General features: G+C 42.1%; 1 protein-coding gene across 3 annotated transcripts in view; it reads left to right on the top strand.

Moving 5' to 3' along the window:
• GOLGA4 (golgin A4) overlaps positions 1-24267 on the top strand; it is a 245424-nt gene that overhangs the window by 63689 nt on the left and 157468 nt on the right. For 2 of the 3 annotated variants that reach the window (XM_073549892.1, XM_073549891.1), the window contains exon 5: positions 18842-18889. The exons of the other annotated variant lie outside the window; for it this stretch is intronic. In XM_073549892.1, coding sequence (XP_073405993.1) covers positions 18842-18889 — 48 coding nt within the window. The remainder of the gene's footprint in view (positions 1-18841; positions 18890-24267) is intronic. 3 annotated transcript variants of the gene reach the window in all.

The raw sequence follows: 24267 nt of genomic DNA, 5'->3' as shown, positions 1-24267 counted from the left end.
AATGAAGCACTATCCTGGATGGATAACTCTGAAACTGTAGAACAGGATGATGGTGATCTTGGAGGTGGATAGTTTCCAGAATCCATGAATTCCCCTAAACAAAAAAAGTCAATGCTGTTATTTTATTGTTTATACAATTTCTGCTTATTGTACACAACACATCACTGCCCCTGCCCCAAAAGGAATATTTGTTTTTCTTCATAACTGTACCAAATGACAGTAACATGCAGTAATAAGAAATATAATTTTTCTCACACATGACAGTTCAGTCTTTAGAAATGGGATTCAATAAAAATGTTTACCAACCTGAAGATCCTGCCTGTTCAGAAGTGTTTCTTTGGTCTTCTTCATCACCGCACTTCTCATGATGTTGCCTCATTCGCGCCACCAGGCCTTGCATCTCTTTGTTGCATCGTTTGCATTTTGCACGCATGCCTGCCTTACCGATAGGCGAAGGAGCTTCATTAAAATATTCCCAAACTGGGTCTCTTTTACGGCCTGCTGCCATTATAAGGAAAGAATGTAATAAACCTCAGATCGTACACACAAACAGATCCAGACTTGTCTGTCTTTGGCTATGCTGCAGTATTGTGCTCAAAGTTTCACTTTCATTTTCTTGTCTGCTTGCCCTTCCTCCTCCTCACACTTAGATTCACATTCTTCTTGTGTTGTGCAGATCTATTCCACTCCAAACAATCAGAAACATATTGTCTAACTTCTTGGACTTGGCACTGAAGGGGTTGATTCTGTATTCATAGGTTTGTAGAACAATAGGATTAAGGTCTTTTTCTCAACTCTGTTCATGTTGTAACATTTTTGCCGTGAAGAAGAGGCTGGGACCTCTGCGGAGTCAAATTCAGTTTTGAGAACTGCGTAAGTAAAGCGAGCGTCTGTGATAATATAGGAGAGAAACTGCCCACTAATCCTACAGAAACCTCTGGAAGAGCATGGCATTGTGAATGTTACACATATACAGCCTTTATTCTACTGAGTTAAACAACTCAGCTTTATCTCATGATGGAAGAACCTTTGGATGGTAAAATATTTTCCTCAAAGCAGTTTATTGAAAAAAATCCGATTTAAATAAAAAAAAATCCGATTTTTTTTTTTTTTTTTTTTTTTTTTTTTTTAATTTTTTTTAAAAAAAAAACATTGATTTTTATCCACCCTGTTTCATTCCTATTTATTATTATTCAGTAAATTGTTCTGCACGTTTTGAGACGTTTTTCACCAAAATCGGATAATCCTAAGTGTTACGCCCACAGGGCGTGAAGGTGTATAGTGGACTCACTGGACCACTGATGGTGCAATGGTAGCTGTATACCCGATACACAAGAGACAGGAGAATGAGCTTCCAAAAACCAAGGATATTTATTAAATGAAGCAAACAAACAGAAAAGGTGCCTGAGGGAAGAACCCTCTGGACCACGACACAGAACCACGTAGTGGAGCACCAGGCAAGGTGTACCCCTATACAGGGGTTCCCCCATCGCAACACCAGGTGACCTTAATGCTGCGATACCTGGACCAGAGAGACGACCCATACAAACAGAATAGAGGAGGTGGCAGGAATCCTGGAAGGTCCTTGTGAACTTCTAGCCGGCAATGATAACTGGCTGATTCCAAAATGAGAGCCTTGGTCAGTCTGGGGTAGAAACCAAAGTGTCCAGAAGGATCCAGGAGAGGGTACTGCCAGCAGAGGATTCTGAGGAGACAGATTAAGATATAGCAACAGCCTTCAGTATGCGGAGCAAAGCTGAGTGCGGCCTGAGTGGAAGGCAGAGATCCCATAGAATGAACACGTTGTTCAGGCACCTCCCTCAAAGGGAGGATGCCTTTTATGCACAAAGCATCATAGCCCTAATGGAGAACAGGTGCCCTGCTGTTTTAAGTATGTGCAGGAAGCGGGGTGCGTCTCCTAAGAGCATTACCAGGAGACCTGCCAAGAGGATGCAAATTCTTAGCAGAGAAAGGGGCCGCTGATTGTCTGGAGCCACGGACAGGGTGAGTAGTACCAGTGGAGCTGTGAAATAGGCGCTGGTCTCCCTGAGCATCAGAGACCGGGGCCTGCCGCTGAGGGCATGACACTAAGATATTTTTTCCTGTCATGAAGATTATGGCCTATTAATATGGTGTCAGTTAACTGCCTGTCCTTGTAAGGAACTGCTCTCTGAGGTCAAGTAAAACTCAAGGACTGAAATTTTTTCATTTTAAACATTTTATTTTTTTACTCTTAAATACATTTGTGTGAATTTATTATATTTTTAGCATAATTTTTTCTTTTGGCGGCTTTTTTCAGGTTTTCCAATTTTACCTGACATTTGTGTGGTTGCCATGCTTACGCCAGCAAACTGTATTGCTCTATTGTGAACAGAGGGATAATCCCTATTAATAACATCCACTGAGGAATTTTTTGGACTTGCTCCTGGCTATTTGGGGGATTTCTGCCTGATTTGGTCTGAATTGCTCTGCACAAATTGTTTGCGCAGCCCCTGTCACAGACCGTTATCAGCGCTGGGCCCTGGCATTTTTCTCCTACAGTGACATTACGTTAATTAGGTGGTGTGATAATCTGCTATAAAACACCTATACTCCAGCAACATGAGCCAGTACAAGCAAACCAAATATAAACAAAATAAGTCCATTCCTTTCACCTCATCTATCCCTGTCAGGGCAGGCAGGGACGGTGGCCCTGGTCATCACTCTTCCTTGGATTCTACTAACATATTGAGTCCGGTAAAGTCCAGATCCCCCATCAGAAACCCCAATGACATGGATACATCTGTTTCTGCCAAAAGAAAAACCCCAGGGGAGTGGAGGGATCATTCTGCTTCACAAAACGCCCAGAATGACGACAGCTCATGGTCTTCTTCACCAAATCCAAGCCCTGAAAAGTCCAGGCCCAAATTAGACAACCTTGACTGCAATATTAAATTAAGTCAAGATGCCATAGAATCCTACATGTCCACTCTTGCAGAGAAAATCAACAATAGCCTGAACTTACCTTGGACTCTTAAATGAAGGTGTTTAAGGAAACCTTTGAGTCATTTACCAAACAACTCGACAACCACGAGACTAGAATAATCTCCATAGAAGAAAAATCAGAAGATCTACAAAAAGAAAATCTCCAGATTAAAACGGAATTGCTCCAAATGAAAAACAAATTAGCCGACCTGGAAGACCGCTCTCGGCGCAATAATATTAAAACCAGGGGCATCCCTGAGTCCGTTTCCCCTGGAAATCTTGAAAACTACATCAGGAAAGTCTTTAAAAAAAATTGACCCTACGCTTTCTGCTCACGATTTAACCATCGACCACATACACAGGTTACCAAAACCTCCTCAAATCCCTAAGGAATCCCCAAGGGATACTATTCTACTTATTCAATTTTTTCATATCAAGGAGCTTCTAATGGCTAAAGTTAAAAACAACGGTGGATTTTCGGACCCATACACACACCTGAAATTTTATGCAGATCTTTCGAAAGCCACCATTGATGGAAGAAAAGCATTCAAAGATACTACAACTTCACTGAGAGACAACAACATCGAGTATAAATGGGGCTTCCCCCTGAAGCTCCTGGTCTGCCATAATGGAAAGACATCAGTCTTGTCCACCCTAGAAGAAGGCAGGGAATTCCTCCACTCTAAACATCAAGCAGAAGGCCAAACCTGCTCCCTTTTCCAGTGTAAGATCCAATACTTGACATGTCTTCTCAGCCGGATCTATCTTCAAGTATCAATTTTCTCTTTTGTTTTGCATGATGTTAATCCTTTCTTCCCCTACAGGTTTCAGTCCCTTCAGTGACTTTCTGTTCGGCCTGCTCATACCTTCGGTTTGTTAGACCTTCAAAACCTCTTCTTCAGCATTCTTGAGGGTGACTCATGGAATGCTCTCACACGAACCTTCCCCCAAGTTCAAGTAGAGTCCGCTAGTGCGGCCTACTTCTAGTGGTCCTTGGGACTTTAACCGAACTGGTTGTGTTTTTTTTTTGTTTTTTTTTGTATTTTATTTTTTTTCCTTTTCTGTTTCAGGTATATTTCTACCTATAGCATTAACTGTTGCAACTTCAATTGTTCTTGTATTGCTTTCAGGTTTCCCTTTTTCTTGTTCCCTTGGGATAGAGCTCTACCATTATGAGACTCAAAATAACCACTTATAATGTTAGAGGTCTCAATAGTCCAAGAAAACTATTTACTATCCGTAATGAGATTAACAAGATGTGTTCAGATGTTGTATGTCTTCGAGAGACAAAGTTTAAAGCCCTCTCCCCAATTTTGGCCATAAAAATTTTCCTTTTACTTATGAATCCTCTGGCTCCCAAAAAAAAAGCAGGGGTTTTCACCCTTATAAGAAACTGTTTCATTTGAGTATGTTGATAAAGTTAAGGATGAAACAGGACATTATCATATTTTAATTTGCAAGATAAATAATTCAGAGTACACAATCGTTAACACTTATGTCCCATTAAAAAGGCAAATTAGATTCCTCAATAAACTCAATAAAAAGATCAATGAAGTTAGAAAAGGTTCACTGATTTTTTTTTTTTGGGTGATTTCAACAGGGTCCCCAATCACCTAATGGATTCCTCATCCCTAAACAGATCCCAATCGGAAACACTTAACAATTGGCTTTATTCCAACGAATTATTTGATATCTTCCGATGCTTAAATTCCACCTCAGTAGAATATACCCACTTCTCTGATCCCCACCATTCGGCTTCCAGGTTAGATTTGATCCTAACAGATATTTTCTCCCTTCCAAAATGCACCTCAATATCCATCCTTCCCAAGACAGTCTCCGACCATGCCCCTGTTAACGCGGAATTTTTATATAGCCCAGCTTCCAATCAGCAGTTCTTATGAAAGTGTAACTCTTCCCTCTTCCACAATCCAAATATAAAAGCAGAAATTTCATTGGCCGTACTTTGTAGAAAACGGCGCCAACCTTTCCAACCCCTATTCATGTTGGAATGCCCACAAGGCAGTTCTGCGTGGTATATTGATCCAGATATCTTCTAAAATTAAAAAAGCCAACAGAGAAAAAATCTCGAAACTACAAAATCTTATCAAAACCAAAGAAAGGTCTCTCGCCAGGATATCCAGCCCCTGCCCCTCCTTACAATCGGAACTCTCGGGTCATAGACTAGAACTCAGAACATTGATTTTTTTCATTTTACGACTCTGCAATTAAATCAGCAAAGTTTAAACAATACTCCAATTTAAATCGCTCATCCACATTTATAACAAATAGGCTTAAATACCTCAGATGTAAACACAGGATTAATGCCTTATCTTCCCCCAACGGTACCATTTTATCCCACCCCCAGGATATAGCAAATTCTTTCGCCAAATTCTTTATCAACCTTTATAATATTAGCCAAGATCCAACCCAATCCCAACCAAATCAAGCAAATATCCAATCCTTTTTGGATTTGATTAATCTACCTAAATTGGACAAAGACACTGTGGACTCCCTTTCCTCCCCTTTTACAGATACCGAAATCCTTGACACTATCAAACATCTAAAATCCTTCAAAGCCCCTGGGCCTGATGGCTTCACAAATTTTTATTATAAAACGTTTAGTTACCTCCTAGCCCCGCACCTAACAAAAATTTTTAACTCTGCCTCAGAATCTGGTAACTTTCCAAAAGAAAAGTTGAAACACAAATTGTCACACCGGCGCTTATAATATGCACACAGCTGAGTGTGAAAGCTGCTGACAAAGCAGGCAGATACAGTGTGCTTTCTGCCCAATAGAGAAAACAAAATGAATGAATAAAAATTGATTGCTGTGCTTTACACACTGTGTAGTCAGCAAGGGTTAAAATGTGAAATCAAATCCGCCACAAGAAGCAAATGGTGGTACTCACTGGTGTTAATGTTTAAATGCCGGTGTTGCCGTTCCTCATGAAAGCCAGTGGGTGAGAAGGGCTGATCAAGTGCAGGGAGCGTCCTCCCGTTTGCATAGAAGCAGACCCCTCCAAAAACACACGCCACAGTGAGCGTCAGACAGCCTCGCCGTGCAGTAGTGGGGGGCGTGGTTTGTGGGGGGCATGTGGTGAAACGGTGACGTTACCGGTCCGCACAAAGACGGACATGTGCAGGGGCAATCCCGACGCGTTTCGGAGGCGCCGTTCCCCTTCTTCAAGGTATGGACACTGCACTACTGCTATCACCTTTTAAACCCTCGCATTCACTATGCAAATTACATTACACATGTGTGCAATTCTATTCCTGACAAGAAAAACCCTCATCAAATGGTGTGTTAAGAACTGCATGCTAATAAAAACCCATTTAACAAAGGAATTAACAAATTACAAAAACTTTATTATAATAAACATCTGAAATTAAAAAAACCTAAAATGGATTCCCCCAAAGAAACCTCTGCATTAAAATATGCAAAATGTGTATATCATTAAAAAATCTTTTATTTTTTATTCTAAAACAATAAATTACATGGTAATTATCCATTATGCAAATAAGTAAAATGACCTAATACAATTGAAAAAGATGAGTGAAAAAGAGGGGCAGAAACATGAAATGAAGTGAAATACACTACAAAGCATACAGTTCAATTTCATGATTGAGTCCCTTTGGCACAAAACTATCCAACACAAAAATCCACTTGGATTCGACTCTAGACATGCTTTTTATATAATCCTCACCCCTGGGGTTTTTTTTGAACTTTTTGGATGCCAAAAAATGAGGACCCCCCACATGACTTGCCATGTTTTTCAGCAAAATGGCGAGATAAAGGATGTCCCAAAAACCCTTAGAGATGTTATCTAAATGTTCCTTAATCCTCTCAAGTTTTCTTTTTGTACAACCAACATAAAACCTGTCACAGGGAGATCTCACTATGTAAATGACTACCACAGAATGGCAAGTGATTTTGTTCTGCATATAAAACATCTCAGCCTTATCCATATTCCAAAAGGTCGTCTGAGTAAGGGTACCGTTACACTTAGCGATGCACCAGCGATCCCGACAACGATATGGATCGCTGGTGCATCGCTAAGTGGTCGCTAGTGAGCTGCCACACAGGCAGATCTCAAAAGCGACATAGCAGGGGTCGGGGGTCGCTACTTACCTGTCAGATGCGGCGATCCTGATGTCCTCCCGCCCGCGTCCACGCGTTGCTCGTCGGCACCACAGGAAGCGCCCAACGAGAAATGATCCAGGACATTCTCGCGCGACCAGCGATGAGCAGCGGGGGAGCCGGTCGGAGGTAAGTATCACATGTAGCGATATCGCTAGCAATATGGCTGCTACGTCACAAAATCAGTGACGTTACAGCGATATTGCTAGTGATATCGCTATGTGTAACGGGGGCTTTACTCTCTTGCTTTTAACACGTAAACAGCACGAACAATTGCCACAAGGGGTGAAGCCACCATTAGTGATTTGATGATTACCCTTTGGTGTATGAATACCCTTGATCATCCCCATTTTCTGAGTGGGCGCTAGCATATTTCCAATATTCTTAGCTCTTCTACAGACAAATTTAGGTTTTGTGGGTAATAAATCACCCACCATTTTGTGTTTCTTTAAAATCGGCCAATACTTATGAATGATTTTAGTAAAACCACGGGAGTTATTATGGTACTGGGTTATAAAAGGTAATCTACCAATCTCTTGCATTGTACTCAGAGGTACACAAACTGTTTTTTCTCCATGAATCAACACGCTCCTAGAAGCAGATTTGGCCAATTGCTTCGCTTGTTCCAAAGAGGATAGATCATACCCTTTATCTGCAAATTGTGCCTTCAAAATATTTGCTTCAATATAATCACTATCCCTCGTGCAATTGCGTCTAATGCGCATAAATTGACTTTTAGGGATGTTTGAAAGCCAAGAAAGGAGGTGATAACTGTTCATATGGATATAACTATTGCAATCCTCCTCCTTATGGTGACATTTTGTATAAATGATGTTATTCTCCACAAAGATAATTCAATCTAAAAAATTGATATTCGTATTGGAGGTGAATTCCAACCCATATGAATTTACATTAATTTCACTCAGAAAAACATCCAAATCTGTCTGGGACCCTTGCCAAATGAATAGCACATCATCAATGAAGCGCCGCCACAAAATAAGTCCCTCCCTTAACTGACCATTGAAAAAAAGTGTAACAACTCCCACTTCCCAACATATAAATTTGCATAACTTGGGGCAAATTTCGTCCCCATGGCTGTGCCCCAAGTTTGCAAATAAAATTGATTGCAGTAAATAAAATAATTATGTTGTAAAATGAATCTCATGCTATCAACTATAAATGCTACTTGAGTGGGATTAAAAATGTTCGATTTTTTAAGAAAATATTCAGCAGAATCACAACCTCTTTCTTGGTTGATAACCGTGTACAGGGACTTAATATCCAGGGTGCCCAATATATAATTATCAGTCCACTTAATGGTTTCCAAACTTTTGATAGTGTCTCTGGTATCCTTCAAATAAGCCGGGAGTGTGGAGACACATTGTTGTGAGTGTCCACATATTCCGATAGATTTGCGGTGAGAACATTTATGCCGGAAACAATAGGTCTCCCGGGTGGACAACTGGGATTCTTATGAATTTTGGGAATGTGATAAAATATTGCTGTACTCGGTGTCTTATTAATAAAATAAAATTCTTTTTTATTTAAAATACCCAAAGCTTTGCCCTTTTGGGCCAAGATATTAAGTTTTTTGGACATAGTGAGTGGTTGGATCATGAATTTCCTGTAAGTGATATTATTACTGAGGAGTCTTATGACTCCTCATGGTATGTTTTTCTATCTAAAACCACAGTGCTCCCACCTTTATCTGCACCATGGCCAACAATATCATTGTTATTTTGTAGGCTGACCAAAGCCCTTTTTTCTTCCCTAGAAAGGTTATGTGGGGCAAATCTACGGTTCCTACTCTTCATTTTCCTAATATCCATAGTGACCAGTGTTTCAAATGTATGGATAGCATTCGAATAATCACTAATGGGATTAAACACAGATGGGTTTGCTAATGTCGTGTGAATATATTCACTGGGGCCCAAATTGGATGAATAGGATCCAGCTAGTTCCTTTTTTAAAAAATATTTTTTAAGAGCCAAATTCCGGAGGTATTTTTTCATACTCCCATATAAATTAAAAGGGACTGGTTCTGTGGTAGGGGCAAATTTCAAACCTTTCTGAAGGAGGGATTCTTCTTTTTTAGAGAGAACATAAGAACTCATAAAGATGGCCACACACTGGACCTCATCTTCACCCGCCTCTGCTCCCTATCTAACCTCTCTAACTCACCTCTCCCTCTCTCTGACCACAACCTGCTCACATTCTCTTCCCTCTTCACTCCATGTCTACAATCCCCACCCCACAAACTTTCACACCCTCGCAGGAATCTTAAACACCTTGACCTACACTTATTCTCTGAATCCCTCCTCCCTATCACAGATATAAGTTCCTTACACAATGCAGATGACGCTGCTGCTCTATATAACACCACAATAGCTGTAGCTTTGGAATCCGCTGCCCCACTTACACATACCAAAACTCGCAAAATCAACAGACAGCCCTGGCACACCAGCCTGACCAAAGAGCTGAGGCGAGCTTCCAGGGCTGCTGAGCGCAGATGGAAAAGATCCCACTCCAACGAGCACTTCATCGCATTCAAACAGTCCCTCACTACTTTCAAGACCACACTCGCCACAGCTAAACAAACCTACTTCTCATCTCTCATATCCTCCCTGTCTCACAACCCTAAACAGTTATTCAACACCTTCATTTCTCTCCTCCGCCCCCCAGCACCTCCTCCCTCCCCACTCATCTCAGCTGAAGACTTTGCCTCATTTTTCAAGCAGAAAATTGATAACATCAGGGACTGTTTTGGTCAACAACCCCCAGAGCCCTTCCTCCTGACTTCCCAGCCCTCCAACTTCAAAACCAACTTCTCCACCATTACAGAAGATCGACTCTCCACTCTACTCTCAAGATCACATCTCACCACCTGTGCACTCGACCCAATCCCATCCCACTTCATACCAAACCTCACCACAGTCTTCATCCCAACCCTAACCCATCTCTTCAACCTATCACTAACAACTGGTGTTTTCCCCTCAAGCTTTAAACATGCCTCCATCACACCTATCCTCAAAAAGCCCTCTCTTGACCCATCCTCTGTATCTAGCTATCGCCCTATATCACTTCTCCCCTACGCCTCCAAGCTACTGGAACGACACGTCTACCTTGAACTGTCCTCCCATCTCTCTTCTTGCTCCCTCTTCGACCGCTTACAATCTGGCTTCCGGTCACACCACTCCACTGAAACTGCCCTTACTAAGGTCACCAATGACCTCTTAACCGCCAAGAGCAAGCGACACTACTCTGTCCTCCTCCTCCTGGACCTGTCGGCTGCCTTTGACACAGTGGACCATTCCCTATTATTACAGACCCTCTCATCCCTCGGCATCACAGACTTGGCCCTATCCTGGATCTCATCATACCTAACAGACCGGACATTCAGCGTCTCCCACTCACACACCACATCCTCACCTTGCCCCCTATCTGTCGGAGTCCCACAAGGTTCAGTCCTTGGGCCCCTGCTGTTCTCTATTTACACCTTTGGCCTGGGACAGCTCATAGAATCTCATGGCTTTCAGTATCATCTTTACGCTGATGACACACAGATCTACATCTCTGGACCAGATATCACCTCCCTACTAAACAGAATCCCTCAATGTCTGTCCACTATTTCATCCTTCTTCTCCGCTAGATTTCTGAAACTCAACATGGACAAAACAGAATTCATCATCTTTCCCCCATCTCACGTGACCCCCCCTACGAACCTATCATTTACAGTAAATGACTGCCCACTCTCCCCAGTCCCACAAGCTCGCTGCCTCGGAGTAATCCTTGACGCTGATCTCTCCTTCAAACCACATATCCAAGCCCTTTCCACTTCCTGCCGACTTCAACTCAAAAATATTTCACGAATCCGTTCATTCCTCACCCAAGAATCTGCAAAAACCCTAGTCCATGCCCTCATCATCTCTCGCCTTGACTACTGCAACCTCATGCTCTGTGGCCTCCCCTCAAACACTCTCGCACCCCTCCAATCTATTCTAAACTCTGCTGCCCGACTAATCCACCTGTCCCCCCGCTATTCCCCAGCTTCTCCCCTCTGTCAATCCCTTCACTGGCTCCCAATTGCCCAGAGACTCCATTACAAAACCCTAACCATGACATACAAAGCCATCCACAACCTGTCTCCTCCATACATCTGTGACCTCGTCTCCCGGTACTTTCCCGCACGCAACCTCCGATCCTCACAAGATCTCCTTCTCTACTCCCCTCTTATCTCCTCTTCCCACAATCGCATACAAGATTTCTCTCGTGCATCACCCCTACTCTGGAACTCTCTACCACAACATATCAGACTCTCACCTACCATCGAAACCTTCAAAAAGAGCCTGAAGACCCACCTCTTCCGACAAGCCTACAACCTGCAGTAACCACCGATCGACCAAACCGCTGCACGACCAGCTCTACCCTCGCCTACTGTATTATCACCCATCCCTTGAAGATTGTGAGCCCTCGCAGGCAGGGTCCTCTCACCTCCTGTACCAGTTATGACTTGTATTGTTTAAGATTATTGTACTTGTTTTTATGTATACTCCTCCTTACATGTAAAGCGCCATGGAATAAATGGCGCTATAACAATAATAATAATAATAATAATAATAATAATAATAATAATAACTCAGATTATAAATTTTTTGACTTTGAGTAGCTATGTTCATTTTCTTTTTGGTGAGTTTCCTCCCTCCTCTCTTACCACGCTTGGTTTTGTATTTCGAACCTGAAAATTTTTTTGATGAATTTTAGAAGTACCTCCTTTTTTAAAAAACAATGATCCTTTATTCAAATTTTTTGATACTTGGGTTGTCTTAAAATTATTATTGCCCAATTTTTTTGACACCATATTTTTTTTACACCAAATTTCTTGGAAGAGATCTTTGTGGCACAGCATTTTTTATCAAAGGGTCTCTGACAACCCCATTTTTTCCTTCCCCTTTGTTAAGAGACATATCCCTAATGGATATCCTGGTGGTACCAGATAGAAGAGGTGGACCTCTTCCTGTGATTTTAGAGGGACCCGCTGTGCAAGAAGTTCCTGGGTTTTCACTTGCCGATAGCAAAGGTGAATACCTATTACTGATAGGGATGCTGATATCTGTAGGTGTATTTATATCCTCCATCTGGAAATTAAACCGAGTATTTCCCAAACGGGGTGTCCCATTCCCCCTGTCTACTGGAAGTCCAGGAGTATCTTCCTGTGTGTATTGACTCCTTGTTTTAATTGATATTAATTTATATTGCGTGGAGTTCGAAGTAGCATAGATAGAGAAAACTGGTGAGGTATTTCCAGGAGTTTGGGGTGAAGCCTCCTTAAATTCATCCAGCACCAAAAACTGTGTTGCTGAGTGGGATTGAAAGGAAATATCATTAACAGAATTGGAGGGCTGCCTTGAGTTAATATGTCCTTGTACTGACACTCCATCCCTCACAAATTTTCTCATTTTCTTTTGCCTGATTTCCTTTTCCTTAATTTGTAATCTGTTAGTAATATTGGCTGCTAATTCCTGAATTTCATCAATATGATCAAACATTTTTAATTGTTCAAGATGCTGAGTAATTTCCCTATTGACAGTAAGGAGATTTAATCTCCTCTTGTCAATAATAAATTGAACTGCCTTTTTAGAGAAAATCTCAAACAGATCGTCCCACTCCTTTAATATAGAAGGGTCCCCAAAATCCCCAGCTAGGGTTTTGTAGATCCTAAGACCCTTGGGAATTTTATTTGCTTCGATATATCTTTCTTAAGACGCAACCTCCCATAGATCCCTCATTTCATTATACAGAAGCTTCTCTAAGGATTTCAGAATGTTTCTACCTTTAGTGAAATCATTCACTCCAGTGTGAGTGTTAATAACATGATCCTTAATAAGCTTAAGACGGTAATCCCTATCTTTGCACAAACAAGAAGTAGCCATGATAAAAAGCAGCCAAGGTGTGTGGCACACTGAAAACAAAAGTAAAGTTGAAACACAAATTGTCACACCGGCGCTTATAATATGCACACAGCTGAGTGTGAAAGCTGCTGACAAAACAGGCAGATACAGTGTGCTTTCTGCCCAATAGAAGAAACAAAATGAATGAATAAAAATTGCAGCGCTTAACACTGTGTAGTCAGCAAGGGTTAAAATGTGAAATCAAATCAGCCACAATAAGCAAATGGTGGTACTCACTGGTGTTAATGTTTAAATGCCGGTGTTGCTGTTCCTCAGTGGGTGACAAGGGCTGATCAAGTGCAGGGAGCGTCCTCCCGTTTGCATAGAAGCAGACCCCTCCAAAAACACACGCCACAGTGAGCGGCAGGCAGCAATTGGCCAAATCTGCTTCTAGGAGTGTGTTGATTCATGGAGAAAAACCAGTTTGTGTACCTCTGAGTACAACGCAAGAGATTGGTAGATTACCTTTTATCACCCAGTACCATAATAACCCCCGTGGTTTTACTAAAATCATTCATAAATATTGGCCGATTTTAAAGAAAGACAAAATGGTGGGTGATTTATTACCCGCAAAACCTAGATTTGTCTATAGAAGAGCTAAGAATATTGGGAATATGTTAGCGCCCACTCAGAAAATGGGGATGATAAAGTGTATTCATACACCAAAGGGTAATCATCAAATCACTAATGGTGGCTTCACCCCTTGTGGCAATTGTTCGTGCTGTTTACGTGTTAAAAGCAAGAGAGTTACTCAGACGACCTTTTGGAATATGGATAAGACTGAGATATTTTATAAAATCACTTGCCATTCTGTGGGGGTCATTTACATATAGTGAGATCTCCTTGTGACAGGTTTTATGTTGGCCGCACAAAAAGAAAACTTTAGATAATATCTCTAAAGGGTTTTTGGGACATCCTTTATCTCGCCATTTTGCTGAAAAACATGGCGAGTCGTGGGGGGTCCTCATTTTTTGGCATCCAAAAAGTTCAAAAAAAACCCAGGGGTGGGGATTATATAAAACGCATGTCCAAGTGGATTTTTGTGTTGGATAGTTTGGTGTCAAAGGGACTCAATCATGAAATTGAACTGTATGCTTTGTAGTGCATTTCAGTTCATTTCATGTTTCTGCCCCTCTTTTTCACTCATCTTTTTCCATTGTATTAGGTCATTTTACTTATTTGCATAATGGATAATTACCATGTAATTTATTGTTTATTTTAATGCACAGAGGTTTTTTGGGGGGGAATCCATTTTAGTTTTTTTTTTAATTTCAGATGTATGTTATAATGAAGTCTTTGTAATTTTGTCAATTCCTATGTTAAATGGGTTTTTATTAGCATGCAATTCTTAATACACCATTTGATGAGGGTTTTTCTTGTCAGGAATAGAATTGCACACGTGTAATGTGTGCGCCACATTTGCATAGTGAATGCGGGGGTTTAAAAGGTGATAGTGGTAGTGCAATGTCCATACCTTGAAGAAGGGGGACGGTTCCCCTGAAACGCGTCTGGATTGGCCCCTGCATATGTCCGTCTTTGTGCGGACTGGTGACGTCACCGTTTCACCACACGCCCCCCGCAAACCACGCCCCCCGCTCTCCACGCTACTGCACGGCGGCGCCATCGGCCGAGGCTGCCTGCCGCTCACTGTGGCGTGTGTTTTTGGAGGGGTCTGCTTCTATGCAAACGGGAGGACGCTCCCTGCACTTGATCAGCCCTTCTCACCCACTGGCTTTCATGAGGAACGGCAACACCGGCATTTAAACATTAACACCAGTGAGTACCACCATTTGCTTCTTGTGGCTGATTTGATTTCACATTTTAACCCTTGCTGACTACACAGTGTGTTAAGTGCGGCAATTTTTATTCATTCACTTTCCAAAAGAGATGCTAGAAGCCACGAATAGCCTCATACCCAAGCCCAATTCCGATACATCCCATATGAAAAATTATAGGCTGATCTCCTTGATCAACTCCGACATAAAAATTTACACCAAAGCTGTAGCAAATAGACTAAATCACTCTCTCCCTATCCTAATTAATAATGATCAAATCGGTTTTGTTATTAATAGGCAATGAGTCGATGGAACAAGGAGATTGATTAATCTTATAAAATTGAATTATAAGAAAACCGGAACAACTATTTCCCTAGATGCGGAGAAGGCATTTGACCGCTTAAATTGGGAATACTTATTTGCAACCCTTTGTAAATTCGGCTTTCATTCTAAAATTTTGTCTAGCATCTCAGCCCTATACTCCAACCCCACTGCAAAAATATACGTCAATAATCGCCTATCCCAGCCCTTTCAAACCTCCATTGGTACAAGACAGGGATGCTCACTTTCACCCCTACTCTTTGTCCTGGCCATAGAGCCTCTGGCTCAGCTTATAAGGGATGACCCAGAAATCCACGGCATTTTAGCGGGTTCTAGGGATTATAAAATTAGCCTTTTTGCAGATGATATAATCTTAACAGTTTCTAATCCATCTACGTCAATTTTGAAAATCCAAACCCTGCTTTCCAATTTCTCCCAACTATCTTACTTGAAAATAAATGAAACTAAATTGAAAATTCTACCAATAAATCTAAACCCGACCATAATTAACAACATTAAACAAATAATACCCTGGTCTTGGTCATATGACCACATAACCTATCTGGGCCTAAAATTCTCTAATTCTGTCTCCTCCCTGATCCCACTCAATTTAGCTTCTCTTCATAAATTCATTTCCGACGAAATGTCTTCATTCGGTGAAAAGGGCCTCTCATGGTGGGGGAGGATTATTACTTTTAAGACCTACATTCTCCCAAAAATTTTGTATGTATTTCGTTCATTACCATTACCGATTTCAATCCCTTACTTAACAAGTTTACAAACCTGCACTAATAAATTTATATGGGGGCACAAAAAGGTGAGGATTTCCTCCAATATTCTTTATAATAACGAGATTTGGTTGTACAGGCTTACCTAACCTATCGGCTTATTATTCCTTTCTCGTCAAGCAAAGTCTAGATGGTGGCCCCTTCCCGACCCCCCAGCTTGGTGTGAACTAGAAAGATTCCTTAATAACAATATTCCACCTTATCGCCTAATGTAATCCTACTTAAAAAAGCACCCTCTCTTTCCCACCCCATGTTCAGTGCTACATTGGACCCCTGGAAATTACTTTCCAGGCAAACACTGGACACAAATTTAATTTTCTTAAAAATCTCCCACCCCAATTAATTTGCGCGCTATTTAACCAGGATATTGATTCCATTTGGGCATCTCATGGTATTAAAAAAGTTAAAGATCTCTATAATAATATCGTCCATGTCCCTTTCACTCAAGTAAAGGAAAGATTCAAGGTTTCATCTTATTTTTGTCAGTACATTATTCTTAAAGACCTTCTTTAAATAATTTTTTCAACCAAACCAAGCTTATCAGAACCTGCAGCTAACCTCCTTATCAACATAAACCATAACATTTTTTGGAGTATCTCTTATATATATATATATATATATATATATATATATATATATATATATATATATATATATATATATATATATATATATACATACATACATGGCTAAACAAAAGCCAAGCGTTCATAAGAACCCATAAACTGCCAAGATGGGAGAAAGAACTCCAGATCCAGCAGAATGGGAACAGGCTTGCTCCATTTCCTATGGCGCAACTATCTCAGTCTCTCCAGGAGGCCCATCATAAAATGTTAACTAGATGGTACTACACACCAGCTAGGCTTTCTAATTTAAACCCGGAAAATCCATTAACTTGCTGGAGAGGATGTGGCCAATATGGTAACTTACTACACATTTTCTGGAATTGCCCCTTAATCAAACCCCTCTGGAATGACATATCAACCCTAAGCAATTCACTACTTCCCAAACCCATTATTTTGTCCCCCCCAACTAGCCCTCTTATCATTGAACTCAGCTGACATTGAGCATTTTTTTATTCCTTTAGTGATCCACATCTTGTTAGTCAGCAAAAACTCTATCGCCTTTAATTGGAAAAGAACAGATCCCCCAAACTCCAAGACATTATAGGAAAACTTACCCTCCATAAAGCTTTTGAATACAAAATAGCCCAGGTGAATTGTAAGCTTGACAAATTTAATAGAAAATGGTCCAGTTGGATTACACTATTTCCTTAATTGATTTTTGAAAACGTCCTGCAGCATTGTTTATTCTATTATTCTTGTATCCTTTGCCTTTGTGATTATTGAATTATTGAGTCATATGTATCAGTTTACGTGTTAATATCCTTTGAGTTTCAAGGACCACTTGATCCCTGTTCTCCTTTCTTCCCTTCCCCTCCCTATCCCCCCTCTTCCCTCCCCTTCCTTTTGTTATATAAAACACTAATAAAAGTTTTGGAAAACAAAGAGCAAGAGAATGTCAGAGATGGAAACTAAGCAGGTGGGAAGGTGTATATAAATGATTGGCCCCGCTATGATGCGTTGAGCACCTGTACTTTGTTTCAGCAGTCATTCTGTGCTGACATAGTCTCTTTAAAATTTGTCAGCAGGTTTTTGCTACATCACCCGAGAGCAGCATAATGTAGGAAAAGAGAGCCTGATTTCAACACTGTATCCCCTAGTTTACTGGGTGCAGCTGCTCTGACAGAGTTCTTAGATATAGCATGAAGCAGAGCTGATATATCCCATCCCCAACACCAGGCTCCCTATGTACATTGTCTATAGACAGTGAGCTGCTTATCGCAGGAGGGGGGTCGTCAATAAATCCTTTATTATAATAAATAGCACACAGCTTGAGAAGTGACACATCACTGAATTCACCGTTTTAACCCTTACCTTATGCTGTCTTCAGATTACATAGCAAAAACCTTAGACATATCCCCTTTAATGTTTTAGGCTGTTGCTGCAGAGTAGACTACCCAGATGTTTAGTCTGTGGGCGAATTAGAAGTAGTTAAAAAATAGGATACTGATATAATGAAAAAATGTGTAATTTATTACAATGACAAGTGAGGTTAAGGGTTCCCTGTGGTCACCTCAGAAATTTGTTTCAAAGGTGGATGTTGGCCATTGCACTTGATTTTTCAGTATAGCCATAAAGCAGAATTCCCACATGAAAACTTCCCGTCCTTTCACTACTGTAGCAGAACACCTTGCTCTGTTCACCATTACCATTTTTCTACGTTGCATTTCCTAGTCCAAGCATACAGCCTTGCTACTTAGCCCAAGAATGGACACCATCCCTCATAACTGCTATTGGATCATCAGGGAAACCTCTCTGCCCTCTTCTGTCCCATGGCCACCACTAAGTCCATGACCACCATTGTTAAATGTTGTTAGACTACAGCTTTTGGTCACTGATGCAGGAAGGCATGTATTTTTGTATTAATGATTTTTTTTTTCTACAACATCCTGCATCTTTACATATTATACATACATGTGCATCCACCATATCCTTTATCTTGCATTGTGCATTTGTCTCCTTGGAGGGTGGGCAGCGTACATGCGCTTAGTTTTGTCCCTTAGCTCTAGTGTCCACCTTGTGTCCATACTACCACTCTACCTCACACATAAACATTATATTTTCAAGTACTAGGACCTATTACCCTTAAAAGCTAACTTTTGATCGTCAGACCTTTCCTACATGGAGATGTGATATAATGTGATGGGTAAAAGCAGGATATCAACATTTAGGGAGGAAAGGGGACATTTCATAGAAATATGACTCTTCCTGGTTGTTCTGTCAATTGACACGGGCTGTAAACATCCTGTGTAGTTGATTTACACATGTTTTTTTTGCATTACAGTTAGTCACAGCATACAGAACGGTTCAGAGGGACAAAGAAAAACTCCAGGTGAGGAATGTGTTATAGGGTGTATACTATGAGGCACAATAGACCTGCTGAGACTACTGATATTCCCTCCAGTGATAAAGGCTTATCTCCAGGATTGAGGCAGCAATGTGGAAGCATGGATCCTTATGTCCTTTCTACCTGGAGTTTGGAATACATCCAGCTTTTTGTACTGATCCCGTCCCTAGAACAGCGTGAAGGATGACAGATCTTATCAGTGGGGGTGCACCTTGCCAGAAATATTTTTGTAGTCAGGACTCTTTGGTTTTGGCGGATGGACATAGCCACAACCTGCTCCGTCCAAACTTCTCCCAAGCCCTGCCCATTTTGGCAGAGTTGCATGAAACTCATGTGACCATGACAAAAGTTGCATATTTTTGTGCAACTGAATAGTCATAAATGTTTTTTGTGCAACGCAAAATGTTTTACAACAGTTTTTCTTCCATAAACACTGATGTATTGGCCCAAAAGTTATGGAGTGGCCGAATTTGTTACATTTACCGTATTTTTCGGACTATAAGACGCACCGGACCATAAGACGCACCCCATATTTTAAGAAGGAAAATAGGGAAAAAAATAATAATGTGTCAAATGGGGGTCTGTCTTACAGTCCAAATTCAGCTTACCAGGGAAGGCATCCGGCACAGGTGGAGGAGTGGTCACAGGGGTCGATCGGTGTTCCAGGCTGATGCGTGGCCTCCAGGAAGTCCCATCCCAAGCTGGTGCGGTGGTGGCTTTGTGCTGGGGCAGGGGTGCTGTGCTGGGGCGCTGTGCTTTGTTGCAGGGGCACTGTGCTGCTGTGTTGGGGCACTGTGCTGCTGTGTTGGGGCACTGTGCTGCTGTGCTGGGGCACTGTGCTGCTGTGCTGGGGCACTGTGCTGCTGTGTTGGGGCACTGTGCTGCTGTGTTGGGGCACTGTGCTGCTGTGTTGGGGCACTGTGCTGCTGTGCTGGGGCACTGTGCTGCTGTGCTGGGGCACTGGGGTGCTGAGCAGGGGCACTGTGCTGGGGTGTTGTGCAGGGGCACTGTGCTGCTGTCCTGGGGCGCTGTGCTCCGGTTCAGGGGCAGCGGCTCCGCAGGCATTTCATCAAAGCCCGGAGGCCCTGCACATCTGTTGCTGCCATGTTGCGGTGGCCGCCGGGAAGATTGCCGCCGGTCCAGGGACGGCGCATGCTCAGGATCAGATCTCGTCCCGAGATCTCGGGAGACAAGATTCAAATCTCGGCAACGAGATCTGAACCTGAGCATGCGCCGTCCCCGGACCGGCGGCCATCTTCCCGGCATCCATGTTCCCGGAGGCCACCGCAACATGGCAGCAACAGAAGTGCGGGGCCTCCGGGCTTTGAGGATTGAGGAAATGCCGGCGGAGCAGCCCCACGGAGAACAGAGAGCCGTTGCCCCTGCATCGGAGCACAGCCCCCTGCCACCATCACACCACAGAGCCCCGCCACACACGCCACCAGCCACATGAGTGAGTATATTGCGACCATAAGACGCACCCCCCACTTTCCCCCAAAATTTTTGGGGAAAAAAGTGCGTCTTATGGTCCGATAAATACGGTAAGTAATCTGTAGTTTATGTAACAAAGAGCTTACTGAATTTCCTTCTGACATCAAATTTGTATGTTTTCACTTAGAGTGTACGGTATTTCCTCCAAATAGCCCTTTGATCTCACAGAACTTTCACACTACCCATCTAATCTTAAGGATTCTCTCTTCAAGCTCATTGTTTATTGAAATGTCCATGTATCACACCTTGCCTGTGCTTTATACTGTATATAAATAAGGTTTCTTCAAATATATCAGCCTCATGAAGGGACGTAAGCAGTCCCGAAAGCTTGCTTTGTAACATCGTTCACTATTATTTGTTAGCCATTAAAAGGTATCATACCCACAAGATTCCTATTTTGTTTCTTTCACTGAGAGCACTTTATATATTTTTTTCACTTAGAGTAACATTTTAATTTTTATTTAATAAATCATTAGTACAGAAAGTGTCTTCACTGAATACAGATTTTATATCAGAATTGGGAATTTTGATAACTGATCAATTTTGACAGAGATCGAAGCAGAATTCTTACAGTTTATTTTCATCAATTAACAAATTGCAAAGTGATCATAAGAGAAACCTAAATCAATAATTGGTGTGACCGCTCTTTTCCTTGAAAAGTTTGGTTCTTTTAAGTACACTTGCACATGGTTTTTGGAGGAACTCTGCAAGGAGGATGTTCAAAACATCCTGGAGAACTAACCGCAGATCTTCTGTGAATGTAGGCTTGCGCAGTTTCTTTTGTCTCTTGATGTAGTCCTGGGCACACTAAATGTTGACATTAGGGCTCTGTGTGGGGTATATCACTTCCAGATCATATTATTTACGCTGAAGATGGTTCTTTGTGGTTGTTGTTCTACTACAGAATAAATTTAGAGCCAGTCATACACCCTCCTGATGGTACTGCATGATGGCTAAGTATCTATCTTTATTTCTCAGCATTTAGGACACCATTAATCCTGACCAAATCGCCAACTAAATTTGTTGAAATTCAGCCTCAAACTTGCAAGGAACCTCCATAATGCTTCACTGCATGCAGTCATTACAGTATCTGCAGACACGCATTATTGTACATCTCTTCAGCCATCAAACTGCCTTCTGTTACAGCCAAATATTTAAAATTTTAACTCATCATGACAGATCACATTCTACAGTTTTTCTGCACTCCAGATCTATTGTTTTCATGCATAATTAAAGGGAATCTGTCACAGCAGGTAACCTATTTAAACTATTAATCTGGACATACAGGTTACAGACTGCTGAAAAGTCATCCCTGTATTGTTATTTTTTATTGTAGCGCCATTTATTCTATGGCGCTTTACATGTGAAAAGGGATATACATAATAAAAACGAGTACAGTAAGCTTACACAATTAAAGTCACTGGCTGGGTGAGGTTACAATAGGTGAGGTTAGGGATGGTCATGGAGCGGTTTGGAACGAGGGTTACTGCAGGTTGTAGGCTTGGGAGAACAGGTAGGTCTTCAGGTTCCTTTTGAAGGTTTCCATGGTAGGCATGAGTCTGATATGTTGGGATAGAGAGTTCCCAGAGTATGGGGGATGCGCAGGAGAAATCTTGTATGCGATTGTGGGAAGAGGAGTTAAGAGGGGAGTAGAGAAGGAGACCTTGGGAGGATCGAAGGTTGTGTGCAGGTAAGTACCAGGAGATTAGGGTCACAGATGTATGGAGGAGACAGGATGTGAATGGCTTTGTATGCCATGGTTAGGGTTTTGAACTGGAGTCTCTGGGTAATGGGGAGCCAGTGAAGAGATTGACAGAAAGGAGAAGCTTGGGATAGTGGGGGGGGGGGACTGGTGGAGTTGTTGAGCAGCAGAGTTTAGGATTGGTTGGAGGGGTGCGAGAGTTAGAAGGGAGGCCACAAAGCAGAAGGTTGCAGTAGTCGTAGTGGGAGATGAATGCATGGATTAGGGTTTTTGCATATTCTTGATTAAGGAATGTATGTATTCGGGAAATATTTTTGAGTTTGAGTCGAGAGGAAGTGGAAATGGCTTGGGTATGTGGTTTGAAGGAGAGACCAGAGTCCAGGGTTATCATGAAAAAAGAACAGAAAGGGTGGCACTCACCATTCAGAAGTAGTGTGCTTTGTTGTAGGATGAAAAGCATAGGCTCGGGTCCAGGTCCCGTTGAAGCGCAGGTGCGTGAAACGGCCGTTGTCCACAGTCTTTACATCGCTCCCGAGCCTATGCTTTTTATCCTACAATAAAGCACACTACTTCTGAACGGTGAGTGCAACCCTTTCTGTTCTTTTTTCATGATACAGTTACTTGTATTTTCTCTGGATTGAGCACCCGTTCTATGGGTAGCTGTAGTCCAGGTGTGTGAATTTGCACCGCACTATGGTGCTGTAGGATAGTGATTGCAGCAGTGCCCAGTTTTTTCTTCCACATTGGACATTTATTTGCTAGAGTCCAGGATTATCCTGAGGCAGCGAGCTTGTGGGACTGGGTCAAGTGAGCAGCCATTTATTTTAATGAATAGGTCCATGGGGGGGGAGTTAAGTGAGATGGGGGAAAGATGAATTCTGTTTTGTCCATATTAAGTTTTAGAAATCTAGCAGAGAAGAAGGATGATATAGCGGACAGACATTGTGGGATTCTGGTTAGTAGGGAGGTGATATTGGGTCCGCAAAGATAGATCTGTGTATCAACAGCATAGAGGTGATACTGGAAGCTGTGAGACACTATGAGCTGTCCCAGGCCAAAGGTGTAAATGGAGGAGAGCAGGGGCCCTAGGACTGAACCTTGCGGGACACAGATAGGGGCGGAGGTGGTGTGCGAGTGAGAGACGCTGAATATCCAGCTGTTAGGTATGACAAGATCCAAGATAGGGCCAAGTCTGTGATGCCAAGAGAAGAGAGAATTTGTAGTAATAGGGAGTGGTCCACTGTGTCAAAAGCTGAGGACAGGAGGAGGAGGACAGAGCAGTGTCGTTTGGCTTTGGTCATTGGTGACTTTAGTCAGGGCAGTTTCAGTGGAGTTATATGGTCGGAAGCCAGATTGCAAGCGGTCGGAGAAGGAGAGGTGTGAGAAAAATTCAGGATGAACATGTTGTTCCTGTAGTTTTAAGGCATTGGGGGAAGTGTTATGGGGCGATAGCTAGACACAGAGGATGAGCCAAGGGATGGCCTTTTGAGAATAGGTTTGATTGAGGCATGTCTGAAGCATTAAGGAAAAAGGCCAGTTGTTAGTGACCGGTTGAAGAGATGGGTTGGGATGAAGACTGTGGTGAGGTTTGGGATGAGGTGGGATGGGATCGCGTCGAGTGAGATGTGATCTTGAGAGTAGAGCGGAAAGTTGATCTTCTGTAATGGTGAATAAGTTGGTTTTGGAGGAGTGCTGAGTAGTTATGAGGAGGGGCTGTGTGTGGTTGTAGTCCAAAGCTTTCTCTGATTTCTCTCATTCTTCTGCTTGAAGAATGAGGCAAAGTCTTCAGCCGAGATGAGTGGGGAGGGAAGAAGTGCTGGGAGACGGAGGAGAGAATTGAAAGTATTGAATAGCTGTTTAGGGTTGTGAGACAGGAAGGATATGAGATTTGAGAAATAAGTTTGTTTGATGCTGTGAGTGTGGACTTTAAATTAGTGAGGGGACTGTTTGAATGCAATGAAGTGCTCGTTGGAGTGGGATCTTCTCCATCTCCTCTTCTCCATCTCCTCTTTGGTCAGCCATGTGTGCCAGGGTTGCCTGTTGATTTTGCGAGCTTTGGTATGTGTGAGAGGGGCAACTGATTCGAGAGCTGCAGCTATTGTTGTGTTATATAAAGTGGCATCAGTGTCTGCATTGTGAAAGGAACTTGTGTCTGTAAGAGGGAGAATGT

This window comes from Dendrobates tinctorius, unplaced genomic scaffold (genome assembly GCF_039654945.1).
Source record: "Dendrobates tinctorius isolate UK_male_01 unplaced genomic scaffold, ASM3965494v1 ptg000162l, whole genome shotgun sequence".
Taxonomy (NCBI): Eukaryota; Metazoa; Chordata; class Amphibia; order Anura; family Dendrobatidae; genus Dendrobates; species Dendrobates tinctorius.
The sequence above is the reverse complement of the archived record's forward strand: the minus strand, read 5'-3'. Positions and strand labels throughout refer to the sequence as shown.